The sequence below is a fragment of the Manihot esculenta genome, chromosome 16 (genome assembly GCF_001659605.2).
Source record: "Manihot esculenta cultivar AM560-2 chromosome 16, M.esculenta_v8, whole genome shotgun sequence".
Lineage (NCBI taxonomy): Eukaryota > Viridiplantae > Streptophyta > Magnoliopsida > Malpighiales > Euphorbiaceae > Manihot > Manihot esculenta.
The window spans coordinates 29,094,224-29,111,640 of record NC_035176.2 but is presented as its reverse complement, the minus strand read 5'-3'; the positions used below and the strand labels follow the sequence as shown (position 1 = coordinate 29,111,640).

Here is a 17,417-nt window from a genome sequence, read left to right as displayed (position 1 = left end):
TCTGTTTAAAAAAATAAGTTTATTTTTATTTAATATATTAATTAATTATTAGTCATTTATAATTTAATTTCTTAAAGTTTTAAAATAAAAAGTTTAATTAAATTTCTATATTAAAAATTATAAAAAAATAATTTTTTTATTTACAAAATTATTTTTATGTGGTTAAATAGAAGTATGTGGTTTTGATTTTGGTTTTATTTAGAAAAAAAAAAGTGAATTAAATTTTTGTTAGAAAATTATATATTCTATTGGAAGTATCATGGAATATTAGGGCGTGCGGTTCGATTTTGATATGGTTTTATTTTGATATGGTTTTATGCATTTTTATATTCAGTTCGATTTTAATATTAATTTTTTTTTATTTTAATGTTGATTCTTTCTCAATTATTTTAATGTTGATTTTTTCTCGATTTTAATTTTAGTATAATTTTTTATTTTTATAATAAAATTTAAATTTAAATGAAATAATTAAATATTTTTAATATAGCTCGATTTTAATATTAATTTTTTTTATTTTAATGTAGATTCTTTCTCGATTTTAATTTTAGTATAATTTTTTATTTTTATAATAAAATTTAAATTTAAATGAAATAATTAAATATTTTTAATATAGCTGTAATATTATTTATATCAAATAATAAATTTTATATTTTAATTTTAAAATAATATTAAATATTTAAAAATTATATAATATTTTTATTTAAATATATTAAAAAATTAAATAACTAAACATAATATCGTCTTTCAATTACAATTTTTAAATTTTTAAAAGAAGAAAAAAAAATCAAAAACTTTGTTAGAATGTTTTTATAAGAAATATGTTTCAACTAAACAAATTTTTATCTTTTCTTTGATATGCTATAAATATATTTAGTTTTCTTTATAATAAAATTATCTAATTTTAGATAAAATTATATAATATTTAAAATTATAAAGTTTAGCTTAATAATATTTTTTTAAATAGTTATAATGATTTTAATTTAATTTATTTTTAATTTTATCAAATTATATTTTATTAATATATAATTTAGTTAACAATCATATATATATATATATATATATATATATGTAATAATAATAATAATAATTATAAGTACATGTATATATATATAATTAATATTAATAATTTCTATTAATATGAATATAGTGTATAATATAATTTATTTAAATAAAATAAAATATAATTGATGAATTAAATTAGTATATAGTAATTATATATATATATATAGATATATAGTTACTAATAATAATTATATTATTTTAATTAATATTGAAATAGTGTATATAAATATCAATCTATATATAATTATTTTAGTAATTTATATTTTATTAATATAATTTTATTAATATTGAAGTGGTATATATACATAATCTATTTAGATAGAATAAATTTTAATAAATTAATTAAATTATATTATTTAAATATTTAATAATTATTAATAATTAAAAGATATAATAATTTTATATTATTATTATTATTATTATTATTATTATTATTATTATCTATATATATATATATATTCTATTTAAATAAAATAAATTATATCTAAATAAAATATAAAATATATATATATAAATTTTTTAAAAATATATATATATAAATCGATTATTCATACAATTTTGGTATGAATCTTTTGTTATATACGAAATAGTTAAAATATAAAATCACTTTTATTTAAGTATTGAGGAAATATTGATCTGATCTTGATTCATCATGTATTAAATTGAAATATCGTGGATTTATGATGAATTAGAAAAAGGTATCATTACAATCGAAAATTGAAATATCGTGGGTGACATTGTTAAATACAAAATTAGTAAAGAGAAAAGGATAAGTTTACTTATACTTATCGGCTAAGGACGATGGATAACACAAAGGACAGGAGTATCCATCCAAGTATAAAGTATCCCACCAATCTCGTGGGTCCCACATCTTCTGGTTCCTGCCACAAACAGTCCATTTGCATCACATATGATAAAAGTGAAACATTTTAAATAGTCATTGCAACACTATTTCATTTATTAAAAGGATACTTACTTTAAAAAATGCCATTTAGAAAATTTATTAATTGATTTTTATTTTAAATTACTCGATTTAATTTTTTTATATTTTATAAAATTATATTTTTTAATACAAAATGCGGACGAAATGAATTGTAATATTTAAAATGGACGGATCAGCCCAAACGGAACTACTCAACGGCAAAAAATGTTTTAGTTATAATTTTTACTACGGGTGTCAAAATCGCTATTAAAACCTTAATTTAGAAATATCGTTCAGATATCTACGTTTGTTATGTGCTTTTGGCTATGTAACAACTTGTTACAAGGTCTTAAAATGTTGTTTAAGGCCTCAAAATGGCCTCTAAAGTTTTTTGTCAATATTTTTTGGGTTTTCAAAAATTTTTTATATGTCTACTTAAGACAGACTGTCATATTTTGTGAGATAACTTATTTAGAGTTTAATCTTGAACGCTTTTACACTGCGTCAGATGGTATTAGAACATGACGACCACCGACAATGACGGTGCTCTCCGTGATGGTGATCAGGAGGGTGGAGCTCTACAAGGGAACATAGTGTTGCAACAATGGGAACATAATATTGCAACAATTGGAACAACGCTTTGAGCCACATATAGAGCGCTTGTCCAGGCATTTCAAGTAACGCTTTCAGGAGCTTGTAGATCATTTGGATGTTAGGGGAGTCGGACCAAGCAGGGGAAGGAATGATGATGGAGACAACCAAGATATGTTGCTCGTGGTGCACTTGTCAACAAATCAGACCCAACACTAAGCAACCTGCTTACGAGGAGGATGATTCGGAAGAAGAATTTAATCCAGAGCCACCTCAATTTGATCGAAATCAATGAAGGACTGGCTATGAGCAGAGGTGGTACGAAACTCGAGATAATGGAGATTTCTGATTAAAGGTATATATTCCTTACTTTAATGGTAATTTAAAAATTGAAGATTTTTTAGATTGGATTGCTAAGATAGAAAGGTATTTCGAATATGCGGAGACTCTGACAGAAATGAGAGTAAAATTAGTTGTCTGTCGTTTGAAAAGGATGGCTTTGACTTTAATGGAGATTTCTGATTAAAGGTATATATTCCTTACTTTAATGGTAATTTAAAAATTGAAGATTTTTTAGATTGGATTGCTAAGATAGAAAGGTATTTCAAATATGCGAAGACTCTGACAGAAATGAGAGTAAAATTAGTTGTCTGTCGTTTGAAAAGGATGGCTTTGACTTGGTGGGAGCGAGTACAATCTAGGTGGGAGAGAGAAGATAAATTTTCTATCCGAAAATATAAGAACTAAATTGAAAATTTCACTTGAACTATATGGATTAAAATGTAATTAATCCAAAGCTGTTAAAGGAAGATTTAAAGCAAATTTAAAAGATATAAATAGAGAAATAAGGAAGATCTCATACAAGAACGGAGGGATAGTAATTATCATAAGATAGCAAAATAATTAGTATAAAAAAAAAAGACAAAGTATCAAACATATAAATTTGAATACATAGACCGCAATGGACGAAACATTTGCTGAAATTAGAATTTTTACCACCGGATTATGAACAAATTCTGTTTCAAAAGTATCAGAGGTGTCAGCAGGGTTATAAGATAGTTCATGAGCATATAGTTGAATTTATGAGGTTGGTGGGGCAAAATAATTTGCTAGAGTCGAAAAGGTAGCAAGTGACTCGATATTTAGAAGGGTTGCAGGTGAATTTGAAGGACAGAATTGGAGTGCAAGTAATTCGATCCTTGAGTGAAGTAATGAATTTAGCTCTAAACGCTGAATTAATGCAGCAGGAAAGTGGTTGGAGGAATTTTGAGGGATTTAGAGTATATGCAGGATCACAGAGTGTGAATAAAACTACTACGAACCAACCAGAGTGAAGTAATTTTAGAAATTTTAACAGACAGCCTGTAGATGATAAGACAATAGCAAATAATCTTTAAATATGGGTTGAGATAAAGAAGCAAAGAAGGTAGATAATCCCTGTGCAAGACCTTATATTGGGAAGTATTTTTGGTGTAATCAACAAGGTCATAAATCTAATGAGTGTCCTACTCGGAAGACAGTTAACATATTGGAACGAGAGGAAGAAGAGGAGGAGATGAACTGTGAATCAGATGGGTTTGACGAAGGGGAGGAATATGAATTAGATGAGGGACATATTTATGTTGTATGGAGGATGATGGTTCCTAAGGGTGTAGAGGAAACGCAACATCATCAGTTATTCAGAACTTACTGCATAATTGGTAACAGGGTGTTTGGTGTTATAGTTGACAGCGAAAACTGCGAAAATATTATCGAGAGGGAGACTGTGAAGAAGTTAAAACTGCCTCTTGAAAAGTACCGGGAGCCTTATTTGTTGGACTGGATTAAGTTTGATACTGAAAAAATAAACGTGACAGAATGCCGTAAAGTGCCTTCTCTATAGGCAAATACCACGATATTATGTACTGTGGTGTGGTAGACATGGATGTGTGTCAACTTTTGTTTGGTAGGCCTTAACAATATAATGTTGATGTGCAACATTCTGAAAGGAGTAATGTTCACAAACTAGAGAAAGATGGTGTGAAGTTTTCATTGCTTTCTTTGAAGAGCAAATCTGACATCCTAGATAAGAGCACGTTTTGATGAATGAGCCTAAAAAGCAAGAGGAGGAGCAATTAAAATTGGTCCGTCCTCTATCACAGGAGTTCAAAGAATTGATGGAGGAAGACACACCATATGGGTTAACACACCATATGAGTTATTCAGCACTAAATCGATCTTATTCCTAGTGCTAGCCTTCCTAATATACCTCATTGCAGGATGAATCCGAGGGAGAGTGATATTCTGAAGGGAAAGATAGAAGAAGTGTTACGGAAGGGGATGATTCGAGAGAATTTGAGTTCGTATGTAGTGCCAGCTTTGTTGACACCAAAAAAGGATGGAAGCTGGAGAATGTGTGTTGACAGTCGGGCAATCAATCGAATTACGGTAGGTTACAAGTTTCCAATTCTGAGGCTAGATGATATGCTGGACAGATTGCATGGAGCGAGGTGGTTTTCGAAGCTGGATTTGAAAAATGGGCATTATCAGATGCAAATTAAACCAAGCAATGAATGAAAGATAATGTTCAAAACCAAAGAGGGACTTTATAAGTGACTGATTATGCCCTTTGGATTGTCAAATGCTCCTAGTACATTTATGAGGCTGATGAATCGGATACTTAAACCATTTATTGGCAAGTTCGTTATGGTTTATTTTCATGATATTTTCATATATAGTAGTAGTGAAAAGGAGCACATGGCCCACTTGAGAGCTGTACTTGTTGCTTTGAAAGATAATATTTTGTATGTTAATCTTAAGAAGTGCAGTTTTCTAACCCAAAGATTAGTGTTTTTGGGATTTGTGATTTCAGATGAAGGTGTTCATATTGATGAGACAAAGATTGCAGCAATTACAGACTGGCCCATACCCAAAAACGTTTCTGAATTACGCTGCTTCCCTAGGTTAGCTACATTTTACAAAAGGTTTATCAGAAACTTCAGTAGTATTGCTGCCCGAATGACAGAGTGTCTAAAGAAAGGGAAGTTCTAGTGGGGATAACAGGCGGCCAATAGCTTTATCGTCCTGAAAGAGAAGTTATGCACAACACCAGTACTTGCACTTTTAGATTTTGGCAAGTTGTTTGAAGTGAATTGTGATGCTAGTGGAGTGGAAATAGGAGCTGTTTTGTCTCAAGAGAAGAGGTCGATGGCATTTTTCAACGAGAAGCTCAATGATACAAGACGCAAATGGAGCACTTATGATAAAGAATTCTATTTTGTATTTCACGCTCTGAAAACATGGGAACATTACTTATTACTTGTTTGTAAAAGAGTTCATTGCTTTATTCAGACCATAAGGCATTGAAGTACTTGAACAGTCAGAAATGGATTAATACTTATATGCATGCACGATAGTGTCAATACCTATAAAAGTTCCCTTTTATTTTGAAGCACAGATCGGGTATACGGAATCGGGTAGCTGATATTTTGAGCCGGAGGGTGACACTGCTGCTGACATTGAGTTAAGAGATAATTGAGTTTGAGTAGCTGAAAGGGGAGTATGCACAAAATGATGATTTTGTAGAGATATGGTCCCAGATATCCACTAATTAGCCAGTTTTCTTTTATTTATCTGACGGTTACTTGATGCATGACAACCAACTGTGCATTCTAAAGACCTCCTTAAGGGAGAAGGTGATTAGTGACTTGCATTGAGGCGGATTAGTAGGTCACCTTGGGAGGGAAAAGACTCTGACAATCGTCAAGGAACGATTTTACTGGCTACACCTGAGAAGGGATGTATACAGATTTGTGGAAAAGTGTTACACTTGTCAGAGATCCGAGGGCCAGTCCAAATACACTGGGTTATACATGCCTCTGCCAGCTCTAGAAAATATTTGGAAAGATCTGTCTATAGACTTTGTGCTAGGATTGCCTTGCACACAAAGAGGCGTCGATTCTTTTTTTTTTTTTTTTTTGTGGTTGACAGGTTTGCAGTTGTTGTTGCTAGGCTGTTCTTCAAAGAGGTCGTCCGTCTTCATGGGGTTCCAAAATCTATTACCTCAGACCGTGATAGCAAGTTCCTTAGCTATTTCTGGAGGACACTGTGAAAACTGTTTAATTCTTCCTTGCAGTTCAGCAGTATCGCTCAACTGCAGATTGACGGACAAATGGAAGCAATCAACCGGACCCTGGGCAATCTAATTCACAGTCTTTATGGGGATGAACCGAAGCTGTGGGAACTTGTCTTCCTCAAGTTGAATTTTCTTATAACAGTGCAGTCCATAGTGCCCTTGGCCGCTCACTTTTTTCAGTTGTCTACACCAAAGGTGCCACAACATTCGTTAGATTTGATCAAGCTGCCAAAAGGTACAGATGCTAGTGTTCTAGCAAATCACATAGCTAAGCAGATTGTGGATGTGCATAGGGCTGAGCAGATTTCGGTTTAAACCGAAAAAACCGACCGAACCGAACCGATTTAAAATTTTGGTTCGGTTTTTTATATATTTCGGTTCGGTTCGGTTTTTCATTTTAGAAATTTCGGTGATTTCGGTTCGGTTCGGTTTTAGATTCAAAAATTTCGATTAAACCGAACCGAACCGAAATCACCTATACTACGTCGTTTTGAAATATACTCTTATAAGCCTTTGCCCTAAATCTAAAAGATGTGCCATTGAGAGTAGAGACGCAGAATCCACGCCGCCTCACTCACCCCTCCCGTCACACCTGTGCCTCTTCTTCTCTGAGCACTGAGCTCCACCACTTCCAGCGGGTCCACCGTCCACCGTCCACCGTCCAACCTCCACTCTCCTCCCGACATCGACCGATTAACCATCGCGGCTAACTCGGGTCATCGATCTTCACTTGCAACGCTGAGTCGCCGACTGTCGTCGCTCTCCACTGTAGCTCTCTATTCTCTCTCTCCAGTCTCCACACAATCTTCGGCCGTCGCTCTCCACGCAATCTCCGGCCGTCGCTCTCCACGCAATCTCCGGCCGTCGCTCTCCACGCAATCTTCGGCCGTCGCTCTACAGGTTAACATATGCCTTAACTATCCGCTTGTAGCATATTACATTGTTAAGAGTGTTGGCCAATTAAGGGATAGCTTGCTTCTCTTGAGACCTGTTCATATGTTTTAGATTTATGGTTCCCTCCTTTAAGTTCAACTAGCTTCCTGCTGTGGAAATAGAGAGCAGCAATACAAATTTTGTTGCTTGCTGGTGTTGTAAATTTGTATTGCTTGCTGGTGTTGGTTTCAATTTGCTATTTTATGGTATTGGTTAGTATTATTTTACTGTTATTGCTCTATTTTGTATTCTTGCGTTCAGATTTTATCTTCCCAATCTGTACATCCGATGACACACTGCTTTTTGAATTGAGTATTGGGGCATTTCAGCTGGGGTTCGCATGAATATATGAGTTGTTTGATTTTTTATTTGTAAAATTTAAAATTAAAATATTTTAATAGAATTTTAGAATGAATTTAAAAAAAAAAAAAATTGAAAATCGGTTCAACCGATCGAACCGACCGAACCGAACCGAACCAAATCGGTTCGGTTCGATTCGGTTATTCCTCTTATTCGGTTCGGTTCGGTTTTTGTAAAATTCTACAATTCGGTTTTCGGTTTTTTCGGTTCGGTTCGGTTTTGAACCGAACCGACCGAATGCTCACCCCTAGATGTGCAGAAGAAAGTCAAGCAGAACTTGGAGCAAGTAAACTCAAAGTACAAGTAAGCTGTAGATAAGCATAGGCGACAAGAAGTCTTTCAAGTTGGAGATGTAGTGATAGTGTTCCTGCGCAAGGAGAGGTTCCCGGTTGGTATATATAGCAAACTGCAGCCCAAGAAGTATGGGTCCTATTCAGTATTCACAAATTAACGATAATGCTTATGTGATAGATCTTCTAGACACATATCTAGGTACCATGACTCTGATACTCCTTTGTATCTGAATCTCCAGCTCTACTCAAGCACGAGTGCTTTTCCAGTGGAGGAGACTGATGTGGACGAGATGGGCCATAATATTTAAAATGGACAGACTGGTCCGAACGCGACCACTGAATGGTAAAAAATATTTTAGCTATAACTTTTACTATGGGTATCAAAATCGCTATTAAAACCCCAATTCGAAAAAGTCGTTCAGAAATCTACGTTTGTTATGTGCCTTTTATTACATAACAGCTCATTACGAGTCGTAAAAATGCTGTTTAAGACCTCAAAATGGTCTCTAAAGTTTTTTGATAGTGTTTTTTGAGTTTTTTAAAATTTTTTTGTATGTCTACTTAAAACAGACGTGAGACAACTTTACTCTAAATCTAAATGAATTTTTTTTTACAATCAAAAGAGAATAAGCTAATTAAAATTGACTTCTAAATTTTTATTTCTAAAGGTTTATTTGGTTTAATAACTTAATTTAACAACTTAATACATAAAAAAATTAAAATATAATTTCGTATGATGTTTTTATATTTCTTTATTTTTATAGTTATAGATAATATATTGATATATGAAATTAATTTGGAGCCAAAAATTTTATCAATTGATAAATATTATCAGATAAAATATAAAAATATTTTAATTGATTGATACTTTATAATAAATATTTTCAAATAGTTAACTAGCTTTTTTATAAGCTTCTCAATTGGTCTTAAAATTGATAAAAATGTTCCAATTTTTATTTGTAATTTATAATATTTATAATTCTTAACAGAGATTAAATGAAATTAAAAAAGTATCCTTTTATCACGAGAGTTTTAGAAAATATTAATAAAATTTCAATGAATACCCTTCATTAACAAGGGATGTAGCCACCACAGCAAAACTATAACAAATATGAAAAAAAATATATCTACGACATTGATCTTTTATATTTAAACTTTAATTTTCAGTAGTAAGTGTAGTTGGGAAATTTTCTTGATAAACACATAGTGCTAATTTTCTTGTCCAATGAAAATAATATTTATTTGAAAAAATATTTTTGTAATAGATAAAAAAATACTATATTATGAAAATTTAATATTTAATTTTTTAATTTTAAAAAATATATTAAATATTTATAATATTTTATAAAATTCACTAATTAATCTTTTATTAATTTTAACGATTAAATATTATAAAAAATTTATAATATTTTAAAAAAATTAATAAATAAATTTTTTATAAAATTAAAAGGTCAACAAATAATTTTTTTAAATTATGAGAATTAAATAATAAAACATTATTAAAATTAATTAATAGATTTTTTTAAAATATCAAAATATTTTAATATATTTTTTAAATTTAAAATAATTAGTGAAGTTTTTCAGGGTTCAATAATAAATCTCACTAGATAAAAAGTGAAAAGATAAAAAAATTCTATGTAGACGAAAGGAAAAAGGAGCAAACCTGCGGAGGAGGCGGCTCTGTTGGCGGCTTTAACTTGTCGGTTTGAAAAGGCCAAGTATATCTCTCTGGTGTCTCGCTTCTGGCCAAGCTCCAATCATACATTCTCCTCTCTTCTTCTGATGATAGTATTGAATAAGACTCCTACAATAACAAAAAATGATCACATAATGACTGCCAATCTCTTCCCAAAAATGAAAATGAAAGAAAAGCAAAGAAAATAAGAGAAAATCATGAGGTAGCAACTTTTAGCTGTTCCATTTTCTGCCTGACATCTTCCTCATCTAGTCCCTGATTCAGCAATTCTTCAACCTTGTTTTTATATGCAACCGTAACCTGTTCGATAAGAAGCAGCAATCAGAGAAACTCAGCAATCCCAGTTAACAAATGAGTGATGATTCCAAATTCTCACACCTCTTCATATGAACATTCTCTATCAATCCCAAGTCTCCCGTAATAATCTACATCTGTAATCGCTGCATTCTAAACCAAATCCCCCATCAAAATAAATGCAATTTTTTTTTATCAAATTAAGATAAGAATTTATGAGGGTTGATAGCAATTACGTATGCCGCGAAGAGCCCTCTCCACATTAAGAGCAGAAATCAAAGACGTAGGTCCTTCTGGAGCTTCAATGGATGTCTCTAATTCTTCTACCTCTTTCGCTGCAGTCTCTGCTGATCCATCGCTAGAGCTTCTAATAAGAAATCTACGTGGTCTCGCTGTAGAAGTGATGAAATTTGAGAAGAAAGCGCCTTTTCTGGTAGTCGGAATGGGAAATTTTCGGCTGGAAATGTACACAGTCGCTGCAGTAGACGACACGGCCATAATTTGATGGCTCCTCTTTGGAGCAGTGCGAGAAGACTACTTGAATCTCCCGATAAGGCAAAGGCGTTTGGCCACTTGAATTTTATCCCGTGCAATTAAAAACAAACAAATATATATATATATAATATTACCCATTAAGCAAAACTCATATTTAATATTCAACGGAGTCGTTGTAGTATAGTGGTGAGTATACCCGCCTGTCACGCGGGTGACCCGGGTTCGATCCCCGGCAACGTCGTATCCAACTGTTTTTTTTTTTTTTCCATAAAAAGATATTTTTTGAATGATAAACAGTAAGGTATTTTCTTAGTCTCTACTTCACTGAATCCCTTCCTGGAGAATTGCTTGCTTTTATCCTTTGGCATTTTCCGTTGCAACTGCTTTACATGGACACCGATTCTGTGAACACCTTGTATAACATTTACTTCCCGTAACTAGTGAACTTTTTATAATTGATTCTTCGCACTAACCTCATGTTTTTCTACTTCATATCACAGATCAGATAAATATCCTAATATTATGGTTTATGATGGCACTGCCTGATGACTGCCTAATTTATGCTGAGCGTTTTGCACTCCATTTGTATTAAATCTTTGCTTATATAGTCCCGTGAACTAAGGTCTACAGGGGAGGAATTAGGCGAAATCCTTGAATTTTGTGCCTCACCTCCGGACATGTTCTCCTATTAAATGGGAGGTTGGTTGTCAAATTCCATATCAACTGCAGAGATATATATTTTTTTTCTCATTGAGCAACATATTTTCTCTTTTTTCCCTCCTGAAATTATCTTTCTTATCTTGACTCCTATGATTCTTATGCAAAAGTACCTGGTTCTCAGTTTGCGAGTACAAGTAGCAACCAAGAAATGCCAAAAAGAATTGTTTGGGTAGAACGAAGGTATAAAGATATTGCCATTATATACGAGGACAAATGATTCTTTTTGCAGGAATCTGTGAATGGATGTACTTGATCAGGAAGCTTCACCATATTGGAGACTGCAATTTAGTTTAGTTTTCCAATTCACATACAACTTAGAGAAAAGGCCATAATTTTAGGAGCCTTGTCCCTGGAATGAGGCATCACAACAAACCTTATAATTGATGGTTTATTTGATCATTGTTTGATATGTTGATATTTGACAAAATACCCACCTGTGTCATATGATAAGATCATGCATTCTACTGCTAGTAGAAGTGCCACTTAGCCTGTCTAACTTGTTCTGAAAATTTCTCATGCTGTAATGTCTATCTGGTTAGTAGTTTTAAGGTTCTCTTATTAATGTTGTTGTGCTATTTTTTTTGCGGTCTAACGGAGCAAATGCACACTCTGCTAGAGTAATCGACAGTTCCCAACTGCTATAACTTGCGGACATGTTTTCTGCTGGTTCTCTTTTCTCAGCTTCTTGTTCTCTTTTCTCAGATTCTTGTTTAAGTAAGAACGGTGTGATTTTTTATTTTTTTTTTTTCAATACATGCTCATTTTGCAGGAATTGCATAATGTAGTGGTGCAATGAAAAGCCTGAGTGCTCTCTCTACCAGACCCCAATCACTCACTCTAGCGTAGTTTGTTTCTATCATTCAGACTTAATTACTAGCAATTGATAAAGATGAGTTTGGCCTTGATGAACTGTAGGAAGAGATTATAACGTAAAGCAACAAAGGAGCCTCTTCTTGAGATAATGCTTCAGAGGCGAATCCGATGTTAAATGGCGTTGAAATTTGCAGTTAGATCATAATGCATTCATACGTTTCAAGCAAATACACAAAGCTGAAAAATATTGTATTATATTTGCTTGAAAAATATTATATAAAATTATTAATCAAATAGTACAATCATTCGAGTCCAACTTGTATTATAGAAATAATTGTAATTGAGCTAAAAAATATTGTAAAAATAATTAATATTTGCGTCAGATTCTATTTTTTTGATTTTTATTTAAAAAAAATTAATGTATGTTTATTTATAGAAAATATATATTTTTTTTATTTTTTAAGAAAATTTTTAATTATTTTCTATTGAAAATAAGAAAAAAATATGAAAAATGTATTTAACTGTTATTAAAAAACAATTTTTAGTTTAAATAAAAATGAATTAATGAAAAATATATTTAATTGCAGGTACACATCAAAGGCAGAGGACTTGAGCCTGGACTGGACAATTCCGGGCAACTAGAGAAGAGGAGTTCATCAGATTCTCTCTTGTAACCTGCCTATGGCTGCCATCAAATTAACCAGTAGAGGAGAGCTTTGGCTGCATACAATCCCCGCCTACTATGCGCCGTACCAAAAACTCAAACTTCACCAGGCGACGGAACTGAACTGAAACTTCTCATGAAGCCAACACAACTAAGAAATAAAAAGACAGACGAAATAGAGAGAAAATATATATGGAGAGAAATTTTAAAATATATTTTTTATTTTAATTTAATAAATTATAAAAATCAATTAATAAAAGATGAATGTTAAAAGGACAGTCACTTTTAAGGAGTGATTATCCAAGTTTGTTGAAAAATATTTATTATATTTTTTTCCTAATAAAATAGAGGGCTATAATTTTTTAGGCATTGATAATCCTGACCGTTTAAAATTAAAACACCATCTCAACCGTTAGATCAGATCGCTTCCCCACCCTATCAAATGATACGAAGGTCGCATCCTTCTCAATCTCTCCACGAACATTAGGGTTTTGCTTGCTGAGAAGCTCCTAGACGCTCAAGTTGTCGAAAATATGGCGGCCCAAATCAGTAAGAAGCGCAAGGTAAGTCGATTTCTTGAATTTCTCTCTCTGTTTGTTTGGCTATCCAGAAAATTCATTTCAAAGTTCATCCATCCACATTAGCATGATTGTTAAAGCTTTAGAATTTTCACACTGATTAATAGAGCGACTGTACTGATCATTGGAAATGCTAATCACGTTGGTATGCTTATCGAACAAATCAAAATAGAAAAGAGGCAAAGGAAAAAAAAGATTTTCTGTTGATTGATTAGAAATCAAGTGGTGAACTTTCCATGTCTTTACCTTGCTTATATGTGCTTTTTTCTTGCTCTGCAGTTTGTTGCAGATGGTGTTTTCTATGCGGAGCTAAATGAGGTGTTAACCAGAGAGCTGGCTGAGGATGGCTACTCTGGGGTTGAAGTTAGGGTTACTCCAATGCGTACTGAGATCATCATTAGGGCTACTCGTACTCAGAATGTACTTGGTGAGTCCCTGTTTAACACTTTAATATCTTTATCCAGAGTCTGAAAACAATCTAATCTAACTGAACTGAACAGTTGAGGAAGTTTTCTTTTTTGTTTATTATTTATGATTATTATCATTATTATTTTTGTGTATTCTAGCAATCAAACGAGTTGTTGGTCGTTTTTTATTTTGAGATTTAATTCCACATGACATAAGTACTATATTCGGTATCTGTTTTGGTTGATTGATTTATTTATTTCATACCATTTTTATGGTGGTCACAATTGGCTTTGCTAGTTTTTGACTTACTTACTTTTCAGGTGAGAAGGGAAGAAGGATCAGGGAACTGACATCTGTTGTTCAGAAACGATTCAAGTTTCCAGAGAACAGTGTGGAACTCTATGCTGAGAAAGTTAACAATAGGGGCCTCTGTGCTGTTGCACAAGCCGAGTCTCTACGTTACAAGCTCCTTGGAGGCCTTGCCGTTCGAAGGTACGTGGCAAATATGAAGATTCAATTTCCTTGTATTTTTGTTGTATCCTTAGTTTTCTTGATATTACACAAATTCATCCTTTGTCAAGATTTTATAACTATTTTTAATCGTAGCTCTTGTAACTATTTTAAATGGCACTTCTCATGAAGATACTAGATGATTTTTATTTGTTGATCTTTGTGCTACTTGAAGATTATGCTACATAATGTTTTGTATATGATCTTCATGCTACTTGATGTTGTTTGTTTTCTGGTGCTGCCAATCCTAAGTAGACCTCATTGTGCCTCATATATGGTTATGTAATAGTCTATTCATTTTTTGCTTTCTTAATTTCATTTCATTTCTCGATAGTTTCCACTAATCCAGTTACCTTGCCCTGTCAATTTTCTCCTGATCAAGTCATCTTTAAGCAGTTGGTTTTCTGCATGAAGCCATAAATACCATCTGGTGTCTGAAGATGACTATATCTAGGGATGCCATCTCTCTTTCAAGAACCAAGTGATAATGGTCTTTTCCCTTGCATAGGTTCTTTTCTATGTTGAATGTCAATGTTCTTTTAGTGGACAGTCATTATTGGAGAATGGCTTGGACCCCATATTCCTTAACACAATAGATATAGCCTTGTTGTTTAAGCTAGCTATAAAGTCATTCAAGTAGACATATACAAGTGACCACACACAGCGCTACTGCTTAAGAAAGTTCCACTCTTTCTTCGTAGAACTTTTGTAGGCTTGTCCTCCTGCATCTATGCTGAGTGATCTGGATTTAAGCATTGTCTTCTCCTCTTTGCCTTTCCAAATGAGCCTTGGGGGGTTTCATATCAATGCTTACAATAAAAAAACTATTGTGGAGTCTGTCAGGCTTCTTGTGCTGCCATAGAGGTGCTTGGAGTTTGGAATATTCTCCTACATGGCCACCGTTTTTTTTTTTATTATTTTTCTAATTTGGGTGGTTAAGTTGTATTTGCCTAAAAATTATTTTTGTCCTTTCCTTTTATGAATGCTGGCCTTGGTGCATCGCGCTACCTTCCCCTATATGCTTGGACAAGCCTGGTGGTTTCCATATCAATGCTCATAAAAAAAAGAGTTTTGGAGTTGGTCAGATTCCTGTCCCCTTTTTAAGCTCTTGGAGCTTGGAATCCTCCCTTATCCCCAGCTGACATTAGTTTTGGAGTTTTTCAGGTTTCCTGCCCCTTCTTTAATGTCCTCCTCCATACTCTATTATAGTGTATATGTCCATGTACTTTCATTTTAATGTTCTTGATCCTTCTGCCGACCTCCTGTGCAGGAGTACTTGTTGTAGTTGACTAGTTGTAAGACTTTTAGTACATCTTTTTTTGGGCTTCTGCTACTTGCACTTTTCTTCAGGATGATGGATGGTAAATAATTTATTATACTTTTCAAAAATTATTGAACGTTGTCTTTTTAGAATTAAATAACTCTGTCGGTGCTTATACTTCTGAGCAGTGTGATTTTGAAAGTGGAATTCTATATCTTTTGCAGGGCTTGCTATGGTGTATTGAGATTTATAATGGAGAGTGGGGCGAAGGGATGTGAGGTAATACCCTTGCACTTGTGATTTACTTGCTTTTCTCATGTGCATTTTCTTTTTCCCAGCACACCTTTTTTTAAAAAAAGTACATTTCAATGTTCAATGTTCTTGTACATTTCTGCAGGTTATTGTGAGTGGAAAGCTCCGAGCTCAGCGCGCCAAGTCCATGAAATTCAAGGATGGGTACATGATATCATCTGGTCAACCTGTTAAGGAGTATATTGACTCTGCTGTCAGGCATGTTCTTCTAAGACAGGTCAGTTGTTTTTTTACGTTGTATTCCAACTATGTATATAGTTCATATTGTTTGCGTCCTTTGCTTCTGCTTGTTTCTTGAGCTTTGCATGCTCCTCCTCTTCTATTATTTTTGTAAGTAGTTTCTTTCTGCTGTAATAGGGTGTGCTCGGTATCAAGGTAAAGATCATGCTTGATTGGGATCCTAAAGGCAAGGTGGGTCCAATGACGCCATTGCCTGATCTGGTCACCATCCATCCTCCCAAGGAAGAAGAAGAGTACATTCCGCCACCAGTGCTGACAGCCAATATCGAGATTCCAGTTGCATAAACACTGAACTTCTCCAAACAAGTATCACAGGTTTCTTATAAATGTTTTAGGAGGGAGAGAGACTAGAATGCTACAATGAATCAAGATTCAAGAGTTAGTTTTTTTCTTCGCTTCTATTAGTATCTTAAGTTAAATTTAATTAACCAAAACTAATTAGGTGGCAATTTCATTATTTCTTTTGATGAAACCGATACTCTTGATGCCACTTTTCTTTGGAGATTCTCTAACCATAACTGGCATCTCGACAGGAAATCCTACGTCTGGATTTGGATGTGCCACTGCTTCAAAAATTTATTACCATCGAGCGCTACTTTTAGGTATCAGATTAATTTCCTTTTTAAGATGGTTATGGAGGCATTTGTTAATGGCAGGGTGGTGTCAAAGATATGGAGAGAATGTGTACTAGTCTAGTTTGAATCAAATCAAACCGATATATTTTGGTTTATTTAGTTTCAGAATTTTGGTATAACTCCGCCGCAAATAAAGAATCAAAATTTGATGAATCTAAATAGCAAAAAAGAAGTGGGCTTTCATAGGAGGATTATATGGTGTAAAAATATCAGAAGGTCCATTCTTGATCAGTTGATTTCATTTTTTTTTTTTTTTCCTAAAGAATCAGACTATAGGAAGCAATATTTATAACCTGATTGAATCAATTCCAGTTCAAATCATTTGTGCTCATTCCTATTAAAAAAATTATATATCTATAACCTAACTAAATCGATTATTAGCCAAAAAAAAAAAATCGATTAATCAAATTGGTGCAATTTTTGAATTAAAACCATTGTGCGCATTTTCTTATAAAAAATGTGATGGAAGTGGATCAATTTCTGCATGCACCAGTATGCAAGTGAGGTGCAGAGACT

At 33.1% G+C, this 17,417-nt stretch overlaps 2 protein-coding genes and 1 non-coding gene across 4 annotated transcripts; 2 read left to right on the top strand and 1 right to left on the bottom strand.

Moving 5' to 3' along the window:
- Window positions 1-1,719: 1,719 nt before the first annotated feature.
- On the bottom strand, window positions 1,720-10,842 carry LOC110603169 (NAD(P)H-quinone oxidoreductase subunit U, chloroplastic). The gene is made up of 5 exons (XM_021740867.2): window positions 10,502-10,842; window positions 10,350-10,411; window positions 10,182-10,271; window positions 9,939-10,079; window positions 1,720-1,943 (listed from the first exon to the last, which is right to left on the bottom strand). Exons 1-5 carry the CDS (start codon window positions 10,761-10,763, stop codon window positions 1,848-1,850), a joined length of 651 nt encoding a protein of 216 aa, XP_021596559.1. The 5' UTR covers window positions 10,764-10,842; the 3' UTR covers window positions 1,720-1,847.
- Window positions 10,843-10,929: 87 nt separating this feature from the next.
- On the top strand, window positions 10,930-11,001 carry TRNAD-GUC. Its single transcript has one exon. It is a non-coding gene; the product is annotated as a tRNA-Asp (tRNA).
- A 2,358-nt stretch (window positions 11,002-13,359) lies between these two features.
- LOC110604256 (40S ribosomal protein S3-3) lies at window positions 13,360-16,996 on the top strand. 2 transcript variants are annotated; one of them, XR_002486219.2, is made up of 7 exons: window positions 13,360-13,520; window positions 13,815-13,962; window positions 14,264-14,435; window positions 15,939-15,993; window positions 16,112-16,243; window positions 16,384-16,644; window positions 16,800-16,996. XR_002486219.2 is itself a non-coding variant. In XM_021742408.2 (6 exons), the coding sequence occupies exons 1-6, from the start codon at window positions 13,491-13,493 to the stop codon at window positions 16,549-16,551; spliced, it is 705 nt and encodes a 234-aa protein (XP_021598100.1). In that variant the 5' UTR covers window positions 13,360-13,490; the 3' UTR covers window positions 16,552-16,756. The 2 variants fall into 2 exon arrangements, 1 of the variants encoding a protein (XP_021598100.1); XM_021742408.2 differs by lacking the exon at window positions 16,800-16,996 and having other exon boundaries at window positions 16,384-16,756.
- The last annotated feature ends 421 nt before the right edge of the window (window positions 16,997-17,417 follow it).